General features: G+C 36.9%; 1 protein-coding gene across 3 annotated transcripts in view; it reads left to right on the forward strand.

The window, feature by feature from the left end:
• ADAMTS20 (ADAM metallopeptidase with thrombospondin type 1 motif 20) overlaps positions 1 to 22,041 on the forward strand; it is a 90,718-nt gene that overhangs the window by 51,238 nt on the left and 17,439 nt on the right. For all 3 annotated transcript variants that reach the window (XR_008974432.1, XM_057425584.1, XM_057425585.1), the window contains exons 20-28: positions 586 to 796; positions 1,315 to 1,479; positions 2,117 to 2,281; positions 2,888 to 3,010; positions 5,471 to 5,578; positions 6,286 to 6,450; positions 6,672 to 6,962; positions 7,282 to 7,443; positions 8,439 to 8,615. Coding sequence is in view for 2 of the 3 variants with exons in the window: in XM_057425584.1 (XP_057281567.1) it covers positions 586 to 796; positions 1,315 to 1,479; positions 2,117 to 2,281; positions 2,888 to 3,010; positions 5,471 to 5,578; positions 6,286 to 6,450; positions 6,672 to 6,962; positions 7,282 to 7,443; positions 8,439 to 8,615 (1,567 nt within the window). In the remaining variant the exon portion in view is untranslated. The remainder of the gene's footprint in view (positions 1 to 585; positions 797 to 1,314; positions 1,480 to 2,116; positions 2,282 to 2,887; positions 3,011 to 5,470; positions 5,579 to 6,285; positions 6,451 to 6,671; positions 6,963 to 7,281; positions 7,444 to 8,438; positions 8,616 to 22,041) is intronic.

Consider the following 22,041-nt stretch of genomic DNA (forward strand, 5'->3'; position numbering starts at 1 on the left):
GTCACTTCTACCTTCCTCATGTGTCTTGTCTCTTTTTCCTTTCCTCAACTCTGTTCACGTAATGGGTTTATGCATTATGTGAATCTATGCACCTCTGAATCTATGTAGAATTAGTGTGCTTTTCTAATTTTTGTTGATAAAGTAAAAAGTCTTTTGTTAGGATTATGAATCTCTTATATATCCTGACTCAAAACCTTGTATTTCTGGGGCAATATACATTTTTCAACAGAACTGTAGCTGCAACTGGATTTAATTAGAAAAAGGTTTGTGGTTTTGCACCCCAAGAAAGCCCATGCTGAAGTCTTCAAAGGATGGACAGTTAGAATTTTAGCTTATGTTTTTCAAAGTCACCTAGGAGAAAAGTTCTTTCAAATTTAAAAAGGTGTTTTTTAAGCCAATGAGTCAAATTATTTTATATTGATTTGAAAATTCCAGTCATGAGATAGATTTTAGAGTTTTGTCTGTTCCCTAAAATGCATATCTGTATTTACATTACAGTTCCTAGTACATGCTCCAAATTCTTTATTCACTGTGGTCTTATGTTTTAAAACACAGTTAGCTTTCTATAACAGTTTGTTCTTATAGGTGGCACAGTGTTGGCAAAAGTCACTGCACATCAAAGTGTGGCCCAGGGTATCGGTCTATAGAGATCCACTGCATGAAGTACTCTATTTCAAAAGGACTCAGTGCTCCAGTTGACGAAAAGTACTGCGCTGATCAGCAGAAACCGCCAACTAGAGAGCCCTGCCACAGTGACTGTATGTTAACAAGTTGGCACTACACAGAATGGTCAGAGGTACAAATTCAGAACCTTATAATTGTACCATTATAGTTCTGGTTACCTCAGATAAAATTTTTATTTCTATAACATTTTAGTTTAAGTAACTAAAATAGCTTTTGACAAGTGCAGCATTGTAGGAGTTGCTAAGCTAATACCAGTCTTCATATTTAAGCACCTTAGTCATATTTTCATAAAAAAATGTAGCTAAATTGTTTGCAGCTTGGTTTTGGAAGTCAGCAGAGAAGATCTTGTGGTTAAAGGTGTTATATTTTATTTACAGTCTTAATAATTAAGTTCTGAGGATATTTTAGAGAAAAGGAATAAGTACTTTAACCTTCACTAAAGAGTTTTATCTTGGAACTACTAAACAGAGTGCCAAATTTGCCTCATGAATGAGTAGTCTGTAGATTAAATGTAAGACACATTTGTCAAACGCAATCAATAATGTCTTCACCTTTAAGACTGATTATGTATTGTGACCTGTTTTTATTGTGTTTTGTTTCCTATTTTATAATATTGTCTATACATCACAGTGTTCTAGGAGCTGTGAGAGAGGTATCAGAACCAGAGAAGCTTTTTGTATGAACAATTTGGGTCGTCATCTTCCTGACAGAGAATGCCAGGGACTTTCAAGACTTGTAACACAGAGCTGCAATGAATTCTTATGTCCAAGCTGGTCTGTTAGTGGGTGGAGTGAGGTAATAAAGTAAAACTGGAGACATTTTTCATCCTTCTCATCGATATTAAAAGAATCAGCTTTAAGTGTTGGGGTTTTTTGTTTTGGCTGTTTTGAGGCACATGATGATAAAAATTCTGAAGTCCTGGGATTTGGCTGATACACATCCCAGATGTACAAATGAATGAGAACTTCTGAAAACCACTCAGAGTTTATTTTACTCTGAAATCTTGTTACGTTAAGATCACAAAGTGAAGCTACTTAGAGTAAATCTCTTTACCGTAATATGCCTCCCTTCATTTTTTTATAAAGCAATGAGAACCGTCCAACCAATTGGAGAACAGAATTCTGTTTTATTATAGATTATATGGGTACAAAAAAGTCATGGATAGTTTAAACTTTTTTCCTTGTGAAAACTGTAATGTATACACTCATATTTTTAAACTTCAGAAACTTAATAGTTTCCTTTGTATTAGCATTTGGGTTGATGTTTACAGGAAATTGAGAGTTCATAAAATAACTAGTTTTGTTTGACTACTTACATGCATGGAACATTTTTGTTATTTATGTGATCTTTAAAATCCAACAGATTACTAAAAGAAAGTGAAGTCAATGCTGATGCATGTCTTTACAAACTGATAGGTGTAATAATTTTACAGTGTCCTGTGACATGTGGCAAAGGAATGAAGCGTCGTCAAGTATGGTGCCAACTTAATGATGAACAGCTGAGAGATGATTTCTGTAATCCAAATGATAGACCAGAATCAATAACACCATGTGAACTTCATGAATGTGCATCTTGGCAAGTAGGGCCTTGGGGATCAGTGAGTACAGAAGGATTCCTGGCGTCTTGTTTTCTAGTTCAGGCTGACTGATCACAAAACAGTATCTTTTAAACACTTTAATTGTATCTTAAGCAATTACTTCAGTTGTATTCATGTATTTCTTTGCTCCTAAGCAATTACTTCAGTTGTATTCATGTATTTCTTTGCTCCTATTGGCTATCTAAGCTGTAATTTAGGAATACCCATGTAAGTTAAATGCCTAATTCATTGACACTGAGCCTTAATATCAGAGATACTTTTACACATTAATATATTGTATCTCCAGAATAATGAAAATGTAGATAGCAAACCACTCAGATTTTCTCATACATTATTTTGTCACATTAGAGATAATTACGCTGATGCCTAACATAATGTCCAATTGCTTTTAAGTGATTTTTTGATTCAGCAATAGACAAAATATTGTTGTGTTATGGACATGGTTTAAGCAGCATATACAGTCTGCAATGAAGAAAGTTAACACCATCCTAGTAGTTATCCCTGTTCATTCTAGAAAGAGTTTTTAAATAAAAACATTAATTAAAAATAATTTTTATTATAACTAGTTCATATATTTCAAGTGTGTGAAATTACTGACTTTAACAGTGTGCTGTGACATGTGGCCGTGGATACCAGATGCGTGCAGTCAGATGTGTTACTGGGACTTACGGAGTTATTTTGGATGATGACAGGGAATGTAATGCTGCTACTCGTCCTAGAGATAACCAAGTAAGTTGAAAAATGCTTTTCTGTTGATTGTACTTTTTAGTTAGAAACATCTAATTATAAGTATTGTCTAGTGACCAAGGGAACTTGCAGGAAATGAGTTCTAAAATGAGGAAAAAAAATACTGAATCTGTCTGTTTTTTTGTCCTGATTTTCAAATTTGGCCTAGTGAATTAAGTAAAAGAGTAATTTGGAGATTGGAGATTTGAAAATTTGGTGTATTATTGAGAGGGTCCAAAGGCTTTTGATTATTTGGCAGGGGGAAAGCTCCAACATGTAGAATATTATAAGGAGTCTGCCTGCCACAGTGCTTAATAAGAGCGCCTGACGGGCTTGGTATTCTCTAAAATTCTGCTTGTATATAGTTTTTAAAAGAATGACATGGTTACTTGAAAAGAGCTGCAGATGTTGGAATACTACTAATTCCAAAATGTGTAGTCATGAATTATGATTCAGTATGGTATTAATATGGTCAATAGTCTCACCTCTGTGCCTGGCAAAATCTTGCAGCAGATTCTCTTGGATGGCATGCTAAGGCACATGAAAAACAGCAAGGTGCTTGCTGACAGCCAGCATGGTTCACTAAGGGGAAATCCTGCCTGACCAATTTGGTGGCCTTCTATGATGGGGCTACAGAACTGATGGACAGGGGTAGAGCAGTTGATGTCATCTACCTGGACTTGTGCAAAGCGTTCAACACTGTCCCACACGACATCCTTCTCTCTAAATTGGAGCGACATCAATTTGATGGGTGGACCACTCAGCGGATAAAGAACTGGCTGGCTGGCCGCACACAAAGAGTTGTGGTCAATGGCTCCATGTCCAGCTGGAGACCAGTAACGAGTGGTGTCCCTCAGGGATGGGTGTTGGGATTGGTCTTGTTCAACATCTTTGTCGCTGACATGGACAGTGGGATTGAGTGCGCCCTCAGCAAGTTTGCCGTTGACACCAAGCTGTGTGGTTCGGTTGATATGCTGGAGGGAAGGAATGCCATCCAGAGGGACCTCGACATGCTTGTGAGGTGGGCTGATGCCAACCTCATGAAGTTTAACCATGCCAAGTGCAAGGTCCTACACCTGGGTGGGAGCAATCCGAGGCACAGCTACAGGTTGGGCAGAGAAGAGACTCAGAGCAGCCCTGTGGAGAAGGACTTGGGGGTGCTGGTGGATGAGAAAATGAACATGAGCCGGCTTCAGTGTGCGCTTGCAGCCCAGAAAGCCAACCGTATCCTGGGCTGCATCAAAAGGAGCGTGACCAGCAGGTCGAAGGAGGTGATCCTGCCCCTCTACTCTGTTCTCGTGAGAGCTTACTTGGAGTATTGTGTGCAGTTCTGGTGTCCTCAACGTTAAAAGGACATGGAACTGTTGGAACAAGTCCAGAGGAGGGCCACGAGGATGATCAGGGGACTGGAGCACCTCCCACATGAAGACAGGCTGAGGAAGTTGGGGCTGTTCAGCCTGGAGAAGAGAAGGCTGCGTGGAGACCTCATAACAGCCTTCCAGTATCTGAAGGGGGCCTATAGGGATGCTGGAGAGGGACTCTCCATTAGGGACTGTAGTGATAGGACAAGGGGTAACGGGTTAAAACTTAAACAAGGGAAGTTTAGATTGGCTATAAGGAGGAGATTCTTTCCTGTGAGGGTGGTGAGGCACTGGAATGGGTTGCCCAGGGAGGTTGTGAATGCTCCATCCCTGGCAGTGTTCAAGGCCAGGTTGGACAGAGCCTTGGGTGGCATGGTTTAGTGTGAGGTGTCCCTGCCCACGGCAGGGGGGTTGGAACTAGATGATCTTAAGGTCCTTCCCAACCCTATTCTATGATTCTATTCTATTATTCTATGGTTGTCATTTATATCTGGCTAAGCTGGTAACCATGTACCTCCTTGAGGGCATGCTCTTCTTCTTGTCTCAAGGGGAAGAGGTAAAAAAGATATTTTAAAATATAAAAGCCAAGTAATTGCTATAAATTTATTTCCACCTGCATGTGAAAACACTGGATTTGAGTATGCTTTGTATTTTGAGTTGAAGTACCTGTCTGGTTGTTGACTGAAATTGGGCAATTTTGTGTTCTCAGTAGCCGTAGGTGTAAAGAATGGGACAGAAGAGCCACTGTCTTCAGTCAGTTCTTCTGTACAGCATGTGGCTGTGAAACAGGAGGCCATAATGTCTATGCTTGTTCTCTCCAGCAAGCTGCCCAGCACAGTTTTTACTCAAAATGCAAATATTATTAGTTATTAATAATACAGTTTTAATATCAAATACATTTTCTTTGCATCTTAATTTGAAACAGAACAATTCAATAAAAAGCCTTCGAATAACACCAGGGATAAATTAGAATATGGTATTTACTTGTTAATTAATGCTGGCTTGTTGTAATGGTAGGATCTCTCTCTACGGGAACCATTTGCTTTGCATTTGGGTCTTCCAAAATGTTTACCTTAAAAGGGTTTTTTTCTCACCCTCACAGGAGTGTGAATTGCCCTCTTGTCCAGAAAATACAGAATTATGGACTACATCATCTCCTCTAGTTCCTGTGGGGAAAGCGACCCAATGGAGATATGGATCGTGGACCCCAGTAAGTAATCTAGTAGCATTCACACCTTACAGAGCAGTCCTCCATTCCTTTTGCCATTTTTCCATAAAGTTCTCATTCATGTATTTTTCAGACTGAAATCTGTTAGTGATAAATTTTAAAGGAATTCTGATATTCCTTGAAGAACCTGTTTCTTAAGGAGAAGCAAGATTCTCCTGGCAAATATGGGAATATTTGAAGTATGCTTCAAATGTAGCCAGGCAAAATAAGGAGGGGGAAAAAAAAAGGGTTCTAGGAGCTGGGGTTTTGAGCAAAATAGCTTTTATATGATTGAGAGTATGCAAGGAAGTGTTTTTTAAAATAATTGATCAGTATCTGAGTATTCCAAAATTTACATCTTTTCTGTGAATAGCAATATTAAACAGTTTGGGTCTTTATAGGTCTAGTTTTGCCTAATTTTTAAAATAAAGGTTATGAAAAATGGTTTCTACACAAACTGTTTAATAGAAGAGTTTTTGATTTTGATAGTGATGAAAGTGAGTTTTACTTGACAACGATGTAAAACCTTAATCCATCCACCAATATTTCAGCTTCGTTCCTGAACGCATGGCTCTGTCAGTGTGAGATGGAAATCTGGTTCTCGGTGTTTAATTCTGAAGTCAGGCTGATGCTATGTTAGTATTTTAGATGCTTGCATGATCTTGTTTTAGTCTCCTAAAGTGCGATGAGCTTGGATTATTCTCTAACAGTGCTCTGCAACCTGTGGGAAGGGCGATCGTGCTCGCTATGTGAGTTGTAGAGATGCTCATGGAGGAATAGCAGATGAATCTCTGTGTGCTCATTTACCACGACCAGCTGAAATTTCAAGCTGCTTTAGTCCATGTGGAGAGTGGCAAGTTGGAAATTGGTCCCCTGTAAGTATTAATAGTAATTATTTTTTTTAATGTTCTATTTAGGTTATTGGCCAAAGGTTCTGGTTAGAAACTGGGGCTTCATATTTTGTGCAAGTGTGATTGAAACTGCATCCCTTGAAAAAAACAAAATACATGTTTGTTATTGTCAGAAGTAAATATAAATTTCTTTGGTTATTAATTATCAATGTTCTGTCATAAACTTTGGGTTTATTTTTGGTCAGTGCACAGTTACGTGTGATAGTGGGATATTAACAAGACAAGTTATCTGTGCCAACTATCATCAACAAATCGACGAGAATTACTGTGATCCTGAAAGCCGACCTTCCAAAGAACAAGAATGTAACATGCCATCATGTCCACCAGTTTATCATCATATTCCAAAAACACATGACCATCCAAGCCGTTTTCCAGAAATAGGTTACCTTCCGGTGCACCACCCACAAGACAACATAAACCAGTGGAACCATCCCTCGATGGGAGGGTATCAATGGAGAACTGGACCCTGGGGAGCAGTAAGAATTTATTTTTAATATATTTATTTGTTCTCTCACATACGTGTTAACACTTCTAGAAATGCTATTATAGTACAGATTTGGTCAAAAGAGAAGCATGTGTATTTAAAAAATATTTTTATTACTATGAAAATAAAAATGTAATTTTTCTGTGATTTCAAATACTTCTAGTACTAGTAATACTACTAGTAGAAATTTTTATTTGCAGATTTCAGTTTTGCTAGTTAACATTAAAAATAATAATTTAAAATTGTAATCAACATATTTGATATTTTTCTGATTAAGCAATGGTGATACATATGTTTGCATGTTTTGGTAGTGCTCTAGTACTTGTGCAGGTGGATTTCACCGTCGAGTGGTAGTATGTCAAGATGAGGAAGGAAGAAGTGCTAGTTATTGTGATGAGGCAACAAAACCTCCAGAGTCAAGACACTGTGATTCTGGACCCTGCCCACGATGGAACTATGGCAACTGGGGAGAAGTAAGATTATTTCACTTTCGAAAGGAAATATTATTTACTACATAAACTTAGAAATAATTATTTGTTTGTAAATGGAACTGAACTGCATTTTGTTACTCAAAAAGTTCATTATGTGAACTTTGTTCTTTGATCAAATTCAACTATAGTGTAAATATGAATAGTGTAGATACACATCCAAAAATTGTATTATGTGAGGCTCAGGATGTACAACACATAATTGAGTGTTGCAGTAGTGTCTTGAATTTTGAGAGATAGAATTATTTTATGTTACAAATAGATGAATTGTATGCAGAAAACCTTCAGTGAAATTGCTGATCAAGTTAAAAAAGGGTGAAAAATGCTATAAAGAAATGCTATTACATCAAATTTCATGAATACTGCCTAGAGTAACTGCAGATAGTAGTATCTACTGGGTTGTACTTACAAATCAGAAGTATGAAGATGCGATCATGCATCTAAAAGATGACTCTGAAATACAGTGAAAAGCTATAAACTATTAGAACATGCTCATTTTTGATCAAATTGCTTTTAATACCTCATTAGAAATTAGAATCTAAGTATTACATATTTAGTCTGTAGAAGTTGGACTATGAGAAAGTGTGCCCAGTGTCTATGTTTTCTGTTTCCTGGCCAGAAAAATTTGGTTTAGGACCGATTTCCATCTTTTCCTCCTAGCAAAGACAAATAGTATATATGCGCATTTATTCTCACAAATGGGTACTTCACTTTGAGATTAGAGATTGTCTGTAACTGAAGCATTTTGTAGAAAGTCACTTGATAAACTATTAAAATGTAGCTTGGTAAACATTTTGGTGATTTTTTTTTTTTTTTTCATTGTATGAGATTAGACTGTAAGTCCTTATCCTTGAATTGAATGTCCAGGGAATGTGAAATAAACTTAGTAAATAATGACTGATATTGCTATATCTTTTTGATTTAATAGTATGTGATGACTCTCTTAACAAAGACCTTGCATATAAAATTCTCTATTGCAGTGTACTCAAACTTGTGGAGATGGAATAAAGACAAGACTGGTGATTTGTCAGCTTCCTACTGGCCAAATGTTGGGTGATCAAAACTGTGAAATTCTAGACAAGCCACCTAATATGGCACAATGTAATGTGCATTCTTGCCCTGGTGATGTTTCATGGCATCGGGGACCATGGAAATCGGTATGATAGCATTCAGTAATATTTTTCACTTTCTTGTTCTTTCTGTTACTCTATTTCCCCAGGCCTTTTAAAACTTATTATTTTATTTGGTAACAGAAAATAATAATGTATGTGGAATATAGTCTGTGTAGTTTTATTGTTCCTGCAGTCACTGAATTAAATGGGAAACAGCCATTTACTTCAGTGGGAACAGTTTCATGCTCTGTAAAACATCATAGGGAATATTTTGAAAATTACCAGAAATCATCATAGCGAAAAGCAATACCTAATACTTTGTTCTATTTTGAAGGGTTATGATTTGATCTGTGTTTAAATTTTAAAGTATATGCTGTTATTTATAATGTAGTATTATCTACATATTTATATTTGTAAAAAAAATCTTTTTGTGCATAACTTTTTCTAATAGTGTATTTAAGTATAAAATAACTCACGCATGTATATCACACTCTGTCATCAGACATCTTGCTCCATGTTACTTGTACATTTGTGCATAAAAGTTTATATTTGTGATTTTAAAACAGTGACTAAAGCTGTCTATGTATAATTATGTATGTAGCTATAATATGTTATTGTCTACATGTCGCTGTCTATTAATGTGCAGAAATGCCTGCAGTAATCACTATTAATCGTTCAAATTGCCACTAGCAGATTATTAACATATTAAGCAATCATAGCAAGCTCTACATTGTAGAGTACCTTATATTTCCCCAAGCTCTGAATTTGACAATATTTATTATTGTGCTTAATTCTAAGGAGAATAATGGCAATCAAAGGAGGTTGGATCCAGTCCTGATTCCATCAGAATCAGTTAAAAGCCTGTCATTAACAGCTTTGGGAGATGGGCTAGGGCAACAGTTCTATTTGTTTTTGTTTTTTTTTATTAATGGTAAAATTACATGTTTTGGTTCTTTGAATTAACATGGAAGCATTCTTTTAAATCTTGTCCAATTTCATCTTAAAATACTTCTTTGTGCTTTTAAAAATATTATAAAATTTGTTGCAAACAGACTAAAATGAAAGCTTGAATTAAAAATTTACCACAGTTACCTCTTTCTTCCACTGTGCAAAACAGAGTTTTGTGTTTGTGTTTAGCATACACCAGAGAATCTTATTTAGCTATTAGGCAAATAATTAGTAGTGACTTGCTAATCTTAATTGATGTACTTCAGGTACTAAGACAAGTAGGGCATTCAGCACACAGTTGCCTTTGAACTCAATGTTTTCCTTTTAGATTGAAAATTCTTCACAGCCTGTTCATTCCCATAGTTTGTCCTGCATTAATAGATACCTGTAAGCTATCGTAATGTATTGTAAACCTGGCTTAATTTTGCAAAGATTTTCATGTTGGTTTATATCTCAGTTGACATAAAAAGCCATTTTGATCCTTCAAAGCTTAAGTTTAGAATGGAAGCTCGTAATCAGAGAGAGTTTGTGGCCTCTCTTTTATATATTATTGCAAGCTCTGGTTATTCAGTAGTAGTTTTACTTTCATCACGCTATCACATGGTGTTGTGCAGAAACAAATGTAGCAGATTCGGGAAATAAAAGCAGGCTCACATACTAAATATGCTATCACTTTTTTGTAATTTAGCTGGTTTGAGCACTGTCATCGCACAAACTTCAGTTAATTTTTGTTGCTGTTTGAGCAATGCAAAATTTCATTGATGACAACTATTATGAAAGGGTAGTAGAAGTTTTAGTCACAGAAACTGTTGTAACCTAGCACGGACAACTTTGTTTAGCCTTCATCTATGGTGTGTTCACTAGTGATGTGATAGTTCATCAATAGATCATGGCTTTGCCTATCTTATGCCTTTCTAACGTATAATATGTTCCAGTATAGGGGACTGTTAATGACTGGACACTGTCTGGAGGCTGGAGACATCAAGCATGTCCTATCTGCACTTACTCCCTTCTCTGTAAAGACATCAAGAACCAGAAAAACCACTATTTCTAGTTTTGATAAGTAATAAGTAATATTTATGTGTCTGGACAGCAGTGCATTACACTTTTATACCTACTAGTGAGATTCCACTGTGTAAGTAGAAATTGAAATTGGCAGCTTCCAATATGGTGTGTAATTTGCCACAATAGATTCTGCCATCTTTTACTTGTGTCATGCGTGGTACAAATGTAATAGGTGGAGAGGGAGAATAGAAGGAAGGGAATTACTGAGCAATCGCTTTACCTAGAACGACTCCTTAGCCTCCTAAATATTGGCCCTGCCTGGCCCATTCAGTTCAGAAATGGCTATCAAAATTGATTAAAAAACATTTTCCTTATTCTTATGTAGCTTTGTATAAACCATGTCTGAAGTAAAAGATTCACTTACGTACTATTCTGGCTTTTGCATAGCCAGAGAGTTTCCTCTTGGATTTTAGATTCCAGTGGAAATAGATTCAGGGAAAAGTCATATTAGCTAAGACTTATTCAGAATCCTGAGTCAAGGACCTGATGAACCTAGTTTATCAGTTGTTAGTGTCTTTTATGCTCTCTTCCATATTGGGGCATTCTAATTTCTTCTGCTAGCTATCGCTATGTATTTGAGGACAGAAGACTTCTAGCAATATGCCTTGTTCATACATTTCTTTCAGGTTTTGATTCATTTTACACAACATAATTAAAATAAAACATATCTTGTAAATGCATGATAGGGAAGTTGCAAGAAAGGCTCTGTTTATGATTTGAAGCCAGAAGTCTGGTTGATGCTTTCTGCACTTTAGGAGTTATGGGCTCTTACACTTTATAGTGTCTGATCTCAAGATTTCATTGCTTAATTGATATGTATCTAAGTATACTATCTCTTCTTTAATATATCAAAACTACGATACAGACATATATATTTTCATATATACATACTAATGATATATTTCTAAGTTAAATAATAGTTGAGGTAAATATAGCTGCTTATTTTAATGGAATTGCACCACCAGTAAATTTGGCCCATATATCTTGGATATTTTTCTTTTAGACTGCTCTAGTTTCATTAGTGAAGGGATTGAGGCAATGATCCAAAACTTCATGAAAGAATGAATAAATTACAAGCTAAGAAGTATGGAAACCATATGCCACATTGTATAATGTCAAGAAAAATTCCATAGCATTCTGACAGCTGGCCAAGAATACTTTGTTCTAGTATAGACTTTTACTGTATCCCTTATTTCGACAGTGCATTATTATTGGGGTTTGTGTTTAGTCCATGCAATAAGACCTCTGGTTTATTGTATTGGTTTTCATCAGGGAGGTTCAGGTTTTCTGACCCTAATGGTAAGAATTTGTTTTTTACTTAAAGCATTAAAAGAGAGAGTATTGCAAATTCACAAAGATACCGTAAGGTTTTAAAATGGAACTTTAATGACTAGATACAACAATTTTGTGCTAGAAGCGTGTTAAAATAATCTATCTAAATTGAGTTCAAGAATGATGCTTTGTTACTTTCCATACTAGTCTTTTTTTTTTCCTTTGAGCAGTATTTCCTATATCCATGTGCTTTAGTATTCTTAGCCAAGCACTCATCTGTTACCTGACAAAAACTATGTGGGAATGTAATCAAATCAACTGTTAGTTGGATCAGTGGTTGTGTTTAGATACAACAAATCTTCAGATGCAGGGTGTAGATACAGTCTGAAAGGCACATATAATCTTGCAAAGTTTTCATATGTAGCACCAATATGAAGTAGCTTTTCTAGTATTCTGTTCTAGAGAACAAAATACTACTTTTAGCAGTACTTGGCTGGGAAATAATTAGACACACAGTAGCAACTTAGGAAATATCCAGTGCCAAAGCTGTGGCCTGGTACCCGGGCAAAACTTTTAATGTGAACATACATTTTTTTACTCTTCTTTCTGCTGGTCAACAGGAGGTAACTCTCCTACTCATCTAGTGTGCTTTCCTTAATGGAGGTTTTCTATGGTGCCTCTTCAAGGATTGTATTTGACTACTAACTAAAGCTTCCCCTTTTTAGCTCAATTTTTTTTAAGAATTTTGTATTTATCTCTTGGTTAAATGGTCCTGTCTTCCTTTCTAGTCTTTTTTTCTGTGCCTCCTAGGTTGTTGCTACGCAATAGAAAAAAAGTGTAAGTTTCTCAAAATTCCTGATACATATATGCTTTTATTACCTTTCAGTTTATGTATTTTCTTAAAAGGTTTTATGGAGTGTGAGGAGGAATTACACTGGAGAAATAAAATAGGCTATTCATATATGGCATGACAATACCTTCCAGCTAACCATAATGACAAACATTTCTTTGCATTTTTGGATGACAAGTTTTTTGATAGGAGTTTGATTTTATTTTTGCCCCCTCCTAATTTTTCAGTGCTTACCAAAAAGCTTGGAAAGGCAGGTAGTCAAACAGCAGATTTCCTGCTTAGGTAGTTAGTGGTATCTATTGTATGAGTGTGGATAGCAACCTAAATTTTATCAGAGACATTTTAACCAGGTGTGTCATAACTAGAAATACATGTTTGCTTCTTACCCTTTCTCACTCCTTTAGGAAGAATACATACCTGGATTACTGAATCCAGGTTGTAAATGGGTGTTACCTAAAGCTTGTTGCAATAGTCTATATCTTCACAACATATTTGAAACCAGTTAGGTTACTGTGTGCATGTTTTATCTGAGAAGATGCAACACAGGAAGCTGCTGTAACTTGAGTGTAACAAGTATTGCCACAAAAGTGAGCGGTTACGCCTTTGCTTTGTAACACACTCGGCTTCACCTCAGTCTTTTTGAGGTATTATACTTTCCTCATCTGAACAGTTTCACATATGGTCATTTTACAGCTTTGTTGATAAGCAGTACCAGATATGGTTCAGAGTGTAGTAAAGTTATGGTCCATCTTGAGGGTTTTATTTTCTGTTAGATTTTCTTGAAAACATCTACATTTGGGATTTTATTTGAATACTAATGGAAGAAGATTCATACTCTCCAATGTGATTTAATTGTAGCACAGTCATTAGCACTTTGTTTTCTTAGCATGTTGGGCTTTTACTTCACATTTGTATTGTGAGTTGAGCTGTGATACATCCAGTTCTTTTTAAAGTTAGGACTTGTGAAGTTTGTCCTAAAATTTTACCATATACCAGTTGTGATGTCAGATAATAACTGTGAATTCTTTTCTTAATTAAAGGCTTTAAAGATACCTTCTGTAATTTAAGGGATCTTGGATTAAAAGTGAACAGACACAACTTTCCCAAGAATAGTACTTGTGCAGAGTAGTTTTGCATTGTTTTAACACTATTGAAAGAACAAAATACTGACAACAAGCTAGTTGTCTCAATGGTAATCTCTTGTTAGTCAAAAAGTTAAGTATCACAGACAAGTGTTTCACTAACTGTTCAAATAATATTAAAAAAGAAGTCCCACAAAACTAGAGGTTAAGAATGGTTGCTTTTCTGTTTTCTATAGAAACAGAATTGTGCAAATTGTGCTGAGGTGTCCTTATGGTTAGTGATAGAGGCAAGACTTGACCCTTATAGAAGAGAATTATATTTTGATTGTCTGAAATGTTGGTAAAATAAAGATTGATTTTTTTTATAACTTCACTCTTAGGATTTTTCTGTAATTTCATAAGTATTAATTGTGATTCCAGAGAAAATAGGCATAAAAAGAGTGGATCTGCTCATCTTCTAATTTACCTTCAAGTGTCAGAAATGTCTTGCTGCTATTACATATTACCCTGCAGGCACATGATGTAATGTTTCTTTAAAGTGGCTGTTTTTCTGGTTCTTCAGTTTCCATTGTAGTTGCTCCAGTATAATTTCAGTGTAATTCTGTCTTTGCACTAGTGGAAGAAATCTATTTACTTTTAATAAATATAAACTTGCTTTTTAAGAACTGATATCCTGTCCCCTTCCAGTGTTGTTACTGCCAGGCATACCATTGACTTCTGCAGGAGCAGAAGCAGCCCAAAACTGCCTAAGTAAAATATTTACTTGTTTTCATTTTAATGCAAAAAAACTTGCTATGTATGATAAGTGCCTTCATTCAGTTTTTCTATGTGTAAAAAGTATTTATAACTTTAAAGATAATCTTTTATATTAAAAGGGAATTCAGAATCAGTGAACTTGGTTTTCAAAACCAGCTTCAGTCTTTTACCTCTACTTCTGCTGCTGGCTAATGTCGAACTTCAGAATACCTCATTACCAATACAGCACATTTATTTAACATCCCACTGGCTGAAATCTTCGTGTTAGCATATGCTATTCATTTTTTAAATGGGAGGGACCTTTTCAGAGAGAACTGATAACATATGTCACTACCCAAATAATGTCATAAACCAGACTTGGGATAGTGGATTTCATTTAGGGTAATTCTGGTAAAAATGAAAAAAGATACTTGTTTCCAAAATTCAAAAAACAAATATTTGTGTACTGTTCATCAAGCATAGAGGAAATTTATCCTTATTGGTGCTATGTTGCCTGTATAGCTTGAAATAATAAATAAGTTCTAATGTATGGGTGACAATTTAATTTAATGACTGTGACTTGTGTCTGTGAAATACAGTTGCATTTTAACCCTTCTTTTTTATGCATGTTGTGTGGCTTTGTCTTTATATTTAATGTGTCCTTTATTAAGGAATGCTAATGTTTCAAGTCCTTAAAGAATAAAAAAAAACGGGGGCGGGGGGAAAGGGTGGAAACTAACTGCTTCTGCTGAAAGTGAGCAGGTTTTACCACTGAGTAATCCTTGGGTTGCAGTGAACTTGGTGTGATATTTTAGTACATTGTTTTCATGGGGGGAGCCCTTACACTTGAACAAGGAAAAAATATATAAATATTGTTAACAATAAAAGCAGCATCTGATGTCAGTGGACTGGAATAGGTACTTGGCACATAATCTTTGATGATAAAGCTTAAAGATGCTGGCTGTTGAACCTTTTGCTGAAACTATAATTTCATGGTCCAGTCCTGCTTCAACTTAGTCCCTGGCAAAAGATACAGAAAATTGAGTATCATAACATAATTCTCAGCTCTTAATCTTAAAGACATATTTTTTTACATTCCTGAAACACTTGCATGAGGAGGTTTGACAAGCTTTCAGACACTCCATTTAGAAAGAGGACAAGTAAAAGTAAGTCAAAGTAAAAACCAAACCAGCCAAACAAAATCCCCACAAACAAACAAAAACCTCCCAGAATATCAGAAGGTGAAAAAGGCAGGTGGTCCTTAACACCATTCCTAAATACACAGAGCCATTTAATGAAACCGAAAGGAATGTGAAGCTACTGATGTATTTATTTCTTTTTTTGCAGTTAGAACCTTCAGGAAAGCTGAAGGGTTCTGCATGGTCAGATCCATGTGAAAGTCATTCTGAGCTGCCTTAATATATGCGGCAGTTTTGAAAACTCCAGTCACAACTCATAAATACTGGTTCAAAGTGGTTTTGAGACCCAAATTTAAAACTTGTTAAACATATCTCAGAGTACTGGCATTTCCTAACATTTGTGAAGGTGAATACACCAATATTTTGGTTACCTGGTATAGGTTAGGAAATGAACAAAATGTTCCCTAGTTCTCTATTATGGGACTTGTAGTCCTTTCTTTGAAAGAAAGTAAATGGAAAATACACAGGAGAATGTCTTAGGTTGAAAACGAATTGGAATTCAACATGTAAAGGTAGGTAAAGTGTTGTATTCTTGATCTAAAATCTACTCATGTTTTTGCCCTCAATCCCTATTTAAAATAATTTGTGTTATTTTTATTATTTAGTTGTTATTTAGTTAAGTGCCATGAAGTTATATTTTTGCATGATTCTATGTTTTGAAAAATCTCTGGCAATACTATATCATTGCAGTATATATTGTTTTAATTTCCAGTTTCTTTAAAGTTCAAATACAAGACCTTAGTTTTTAATCAAATTAAATAAGTGAAGTGATACTTTGCTCTAGAGCAGAGACACTGACAGAGCTCATCTATTAGTTATTCCTTTAATTTCCAAGCTGCTGTTTTGCTGCTGCTAGCATGATTAAAAATAATAAACCAGAGATTGCAGTTGCTGAGATCCACTGTTTCTTCTGCTTATGTTTAGGGTTTTGTGAATTTGGCTAAAACTAATTGGTCTATCATTGTAAGACGGCATTATCTCTAGTTACTTTTGTGATTGGTTAACTGAAAGATCATCTCTTTGGATAAAAAAGAAGAATCCATAAATTTAAATTATGGAAAGAAAATATACAAATGCTTTATTTTTCTGTGCACTGCTTTTGGTTATGCAGATGAAGCTTCCATACCAGAGATCCTTCATCATGTTAAAAATATGGTCCAACTTTTATTGTGAAGATCTGTGAATAAAATGTCACTCTCAAGGGGCGAGCATTACTTTTAGTGAAAATGCAGATTAAGTCATTCTCAGGCATTTGTTCAGTTTTCCAAAGCTTCACAAGAGGCAGGAGGCTATCCTCCCTCTGATGCACTCTCTTAAACTGTGTCCGGTTGTTTGAAGTAACAATTCACTTTAGGTTGCTGTTTGGTTTTCTTGGAGATTTGTGACTATAACTGCTGGATGGACACACATGCATGGGTTTTTCTCCTTTTGGGAAATGAGTCCAGAAATTTATCCATTTATTGGAAACAGAGGGCGAAAAAACCCTGCATTTCATTTGATTATACTGGGTTTCTGTGAGGTCTCCAATCTCCATTTCTACCTTCCTTCTTTCTTGATGCTTGCACTTTGTTCACCTTGTCTCCAGTGTTCCTGCCTTCATGTAATTGCTGAAAGGTGTTACTAGTGTTACATGACTGCGGAATAAAGAAAGATGAGACTTGCTGTGAAGCCTGGCCAAGCCAGCAATTGTCATCTGCAAAGTTGTATGGTAAAAGTGCCTGTACCAAATACTTTCTAGGATGTATCAAAGGCAAAGAGCAGGATTACTATTCAGGTTGTAAATTAGACACAAATTTATAGTTGTAGATTAAGATTTTCAGAAAGACCTAGTGAGGGTCTACCTCTGTTCCTGTTTGCCACTGATTTCAGGAGGAAAGGTAAGGCAGAATTGTCTGGTGTGTTGTTTTAGGGGTTTTGTTTGTTGTGGGTTTTTTGTTGTTGTTGTTTATTTGTTTTTAATTTACCACTGTTCTGTATTTCTAATTGTGATTTGCCTCAGCTGTCTGTTGTATATATCATTCAGCTGAAACATGATAAAAGTTAGGTACATGTACCAGGTACGTTGAATGCTGGCTGAGCAATGTAGTTTATCTGTTCCCTTCCTCCCAGCAATTAATAGAATCATAGAATCATAGAATAGTTAGGGTTTGAAAGGACCTTAAGATCATCAAGTTCCAACCCCCCAGCCATGGGCAGGGACACCTCACACTAAAATGAGCTGGTCATACTTCACAGTGCTTATATACATATATATATATACACTTATATCTATAAATACATATATATATACTGTCATTAACTACAGTGATACAGTTGCTAGAATGAATGCTGATGCTGAAGTTCTTAGCAGAGGTACCTGCAAACCCTTCAGTGACACTTAACACCTGTACATGAGGTAGCAGTACTGGGTTCAGCAGTAGCAGTCATTTCTCTCCCTCTTAGTAGCTGGTGCAGTGCTGTGTTTTTGACTTTCAGCCTGGGAACAACACTGATAACACCGATGTTTTTAGTTGTTGCTCAGTAATGTTTACTCCAACCAAGGACTTTCTGAGTCTCATGCTCTGCCAGGGAGGAGGGGAAGCTGGGAGGAAGCTGAGACAGGACATCTGACCCAAACCAGTTGAAGAGGTGTTCCATACCACAGTACGTCATGCCCAGGATGTAGAACTGAAGGCAGTTCCCTGGAAGGGCTAGATCACTGCCGGGGTTGGGCTGGGTATCGGTTGGCGGGTGGTGAGCGGTTGTATTCTCTTCCCTTGTTATTTCCCTTATCATTATTATTATTGGTGGTAGCAGCAGTGATTTGTGTTATACCTTAGTTACTGGACTGTTCTTAACCCATGGGAGTTACATACTTTCCATTCTCCTCCCTATCCCTCCAGGAGTGGGGGGGAGGAAGAGGGAGGAGTGAGTGTGCAGCTGTGTGGTTCTGGGTTGCCGGCTGGGCTTAAACTGCAACACAGAGCCTACCAAATGGCTGCTGAAAGGAGGCAGAAATACCTGTTATTTTTCTGATTATCAGGTTGTTACCAGATGCAATGGATTCAAATCAAGAGCACATAAGGCAGGAAGAATAACTATGCAATTTTCACTGTAATTGAGAGATGAAATGGAACCCATAAAAGGAAGTGTTAAATGAGATGCCAAATGTGATATGCCATTATTGTTGAAGGAGAACTTACTAATCATCAACTCATGAAATTGTGATTATTGTTTGATAAAGTAGCAAGTAGACATTAACAGAAACACAAAATATCTTCAGTTTCCACAAGGTGTTTTCATGTTACTGATGCTGTTATGTAGCAGAGTTAGCATGCTTGCCACCAGTAGATGGTTCTGTGTTAGGTTATTGATGTGTCTGACCGTGAGCTCTTCTTCCAAAGAAGCTGAAACCCCAAAGAAAATAATTTCTGGGGACAACCAGTCAGGACAACCGAGTTTGATTTTGGGCCTTGACTCAACTATTCATGTTTGAGTCCAATAAAGTATGATACTAATCTTCTGTGAAGAATTTCCCTCTCTTTCTAGCCTTTTATGTATTTTTGCCACTGTTTAGTTCATCTTATTTTCCTCCTCTTCCCCTGGGCCACACAGCCTTTCGTCAACACTCACACTAATATCTCCATAATCCATGAGAAATGGCTTTGCCACAACATGGAATACAACGTAATTGTTCTCTAATGCCTTGGATTATACTCTTACAGAAAATGGGAAGATGCTAGTCTTCTCCCTGTATGCCATAGTGACTATACTCTTGTCCAGGATTTGAGTCAAATTTGTTTCCTTGTTATGAAACTTAGTCTTGAATATTGCTTAGGCCCAGATTTTGCTTTCTGAATTATATGATTAGTATTTTTCAGGCTTTACAGCGAACTTTTATGAAAGGCTTTTGTTTTATTTATCAGTTCTCAGTCCCCCTAAAGCTTGAGATTTTTACCTGGCATCAGGAGTTTTCACTCGTTGTGGCAGGATATAACTGAATATATCCACCAGGTTCTAAAGATACAGGTAGTGTAGAAGCCAAATCCTACAATTGCTGACATAATGTTGTGGCTGTTTTGGCTGTTGTGTTTTTCTTATGTCACTGTAATAGCTAAAAGCTTGCTTGAAGGTCAAATCGTGCTAAGTGTGTTATGCAGGTAAAGAGAAGGTTGCTGACTGGAAAAGTTTACAGGCTCATTATGAGACGTATATGGACAGGTTGGCAATACATAGCAAAGCGAAGCCTGGCTGAGTATCACGGTAGGCGGGGAGCTGAGCATGTTTTTCAGATGCTCTGTAGTTGGCATCAAAAAGGATGCCAGGCTTTAGGCGGCAATGGGCTGATGATGCTACAGAGGAATTTAGCCGATATTTAAAGTTGCCACCACATGGTCTGAATTTTTTTGCCCTGTGCAGTTGGCAGTCACCTTAATGAGGGAGCCCGCCCAGCAAAACAGCAGTGTGCCTGGAGAGCAGATGAACAGCAATACTCTTTGCAGCTGTTGGGAAAATCGAAACCAGAACCCTTCAAATTCCACGTAATGATCATCCGCAGATTTTCATTTATGCATTCTACTTAGGTTTGTGAATAAGTCTTTTAATCTGGCCTCTCTGACATTGCAGAGCACTATCCATTACCTCAAGCATAGCACAAATGAAACAGATGACCAGGTCCTTCCTTGAAAACCCTATCATGTCTTTCCCCCTCACCTTTTATGTTTTGATGCACAAAGGTCAAACAGATTCAACGGGTGCTTTTATTGCCTCATGCAAAGGCAACAGAGGAATTTGCAGTAGCTGTGGAGGCTATTTAGGAGCTTTCTACAAGTAGACACCACTCAGCAGTTGTTATCTGCGTGAGAGAAAGGGACCTGTTGGAACTCACTGGGCTCAGCTGGCAGTGCATTTGGTCATTAGAATACAGTCTGGCTCGATTTAAATATTTAAAACCTTACTGAGCTTAGAGAACCAGTCAAATTGTGTGGTAGGAATGTCATCTAGGTGGTGTTTGGATCAGGGGGTAGTATTGCAGCCTGAAGAGAGATGCAGTTCATGCTTATAGGAGGAAATTGTGTTGATTATTAATTTACCTCAAAGATCCCATGATGTTTGCAGTATGATTGCAAATATTACTGCAGAAAGTAGTTTTTAAGTCTAGAGCTTACCTTCCAAATGTTGTCTAGAACTCTAAAAACCAGGAAGGCCACAAAGAGCTTGAACAAAGAAGAGTAATACTGGGTATATGCTGCTGGGTATATGCTTTTATGGCATCTTGTGTCTAGTGCATCAGCTGATATGCAGCATACAGTCTTGGTTGGACGCATCCACATAAAAAAACCATGCAGACAGTTGGAGGGTTCAGAGGACAGCAACGTGAATGGTAGGACACTTGGAGGAAAGGCTGGGATAGCTGTGTTTCTCAAGGGCAAGTCTATAGAAGAACGGACTGAACGAGATATTCTTTCAAAACATAATTGGTGGTTATATCGGGTGTTTCCGAGTCTGCTAAGGGTAGAATGGGAAGTAATCATCTTATTTAACAGCAAGAGATCTTGTCATTAAATCCTAAGATACTTTTACTAAGTATAAGGGTGGTTTTGCAGTGGAGGAACTCGTGCAAGAGAGGCTGTAGCATCCCTGTCATTGAAGCCAAACTGCTGTCAGGAATGGTCCAGGTATAGCCCATCCAAACTCTGAGCACTGTGATGGATTGGATGAAGTCTCCTGAGTCCTCCTTAGCCTGGCCTTCGTTGCTTCCATCGCTGTGGCTGCAAAAACACCGTTAGAAAAGTGTCAAAATGGACTTAGACTGCAACTGCAAGGACTCAATCAAATCAAGACATTTCTGAACACCAAAAGAAGGTGATATAACACTGAACTTTTGAAATGAAGCTGTGCTCAATGAAGTGACTTAAAAATATCTTCAGTGTAACTTCTGTAGCTAGCGTAGGTGACACTTAGATGTTAACAGTAAATTACATACCTCTTTGAGCTCAATCCACTCTCAAGAGTGATAGAATGTTTGGTCATTCTGAATACTTGAGCCAATTGCACAAGTATTTGTACTTGTTTTAGTGAAGAATTACTGACTCTGAATCAAAGAATTCAGTAGGACCTTCATTATAAAGTCTGTGTTGCTTCTTGTTAGTCTGCACACTTAAAGGAAAGAATAGTTTTTTGAGTACTTTTACCTGAAAAATGCCTATTTGATGCTCAAGCACTGCAACGACCCCTGGGGAGATATAGCTAAACAGGGAGAGGGCAGGCCCATGAAGAGCTAGTTCTAATATGGCAAATTGAAAGTTGAAGTAGCTCTCAACTAACTAATGCTCAAAATA

This window comes from Pezoporus wallicus, unplaced genomic scaffold, assembly GCF_028554395.1.
Source record: "Pezoporus wallicus isolate ANWC-B61680 ecotype Strahan unplaced genomic scaffold, APGP_CSIRO_Pwel_v1 contig_4722, whole genome shotgun sequence".
In the NCBI taxonomy this organism is placed as follows: domain Eukaryota; kingdom Metazoa; phylum Chordata; class Aves; order Psittaciformes; family Psittacidae; genus Pezoporus; species Pezoporus wallicus.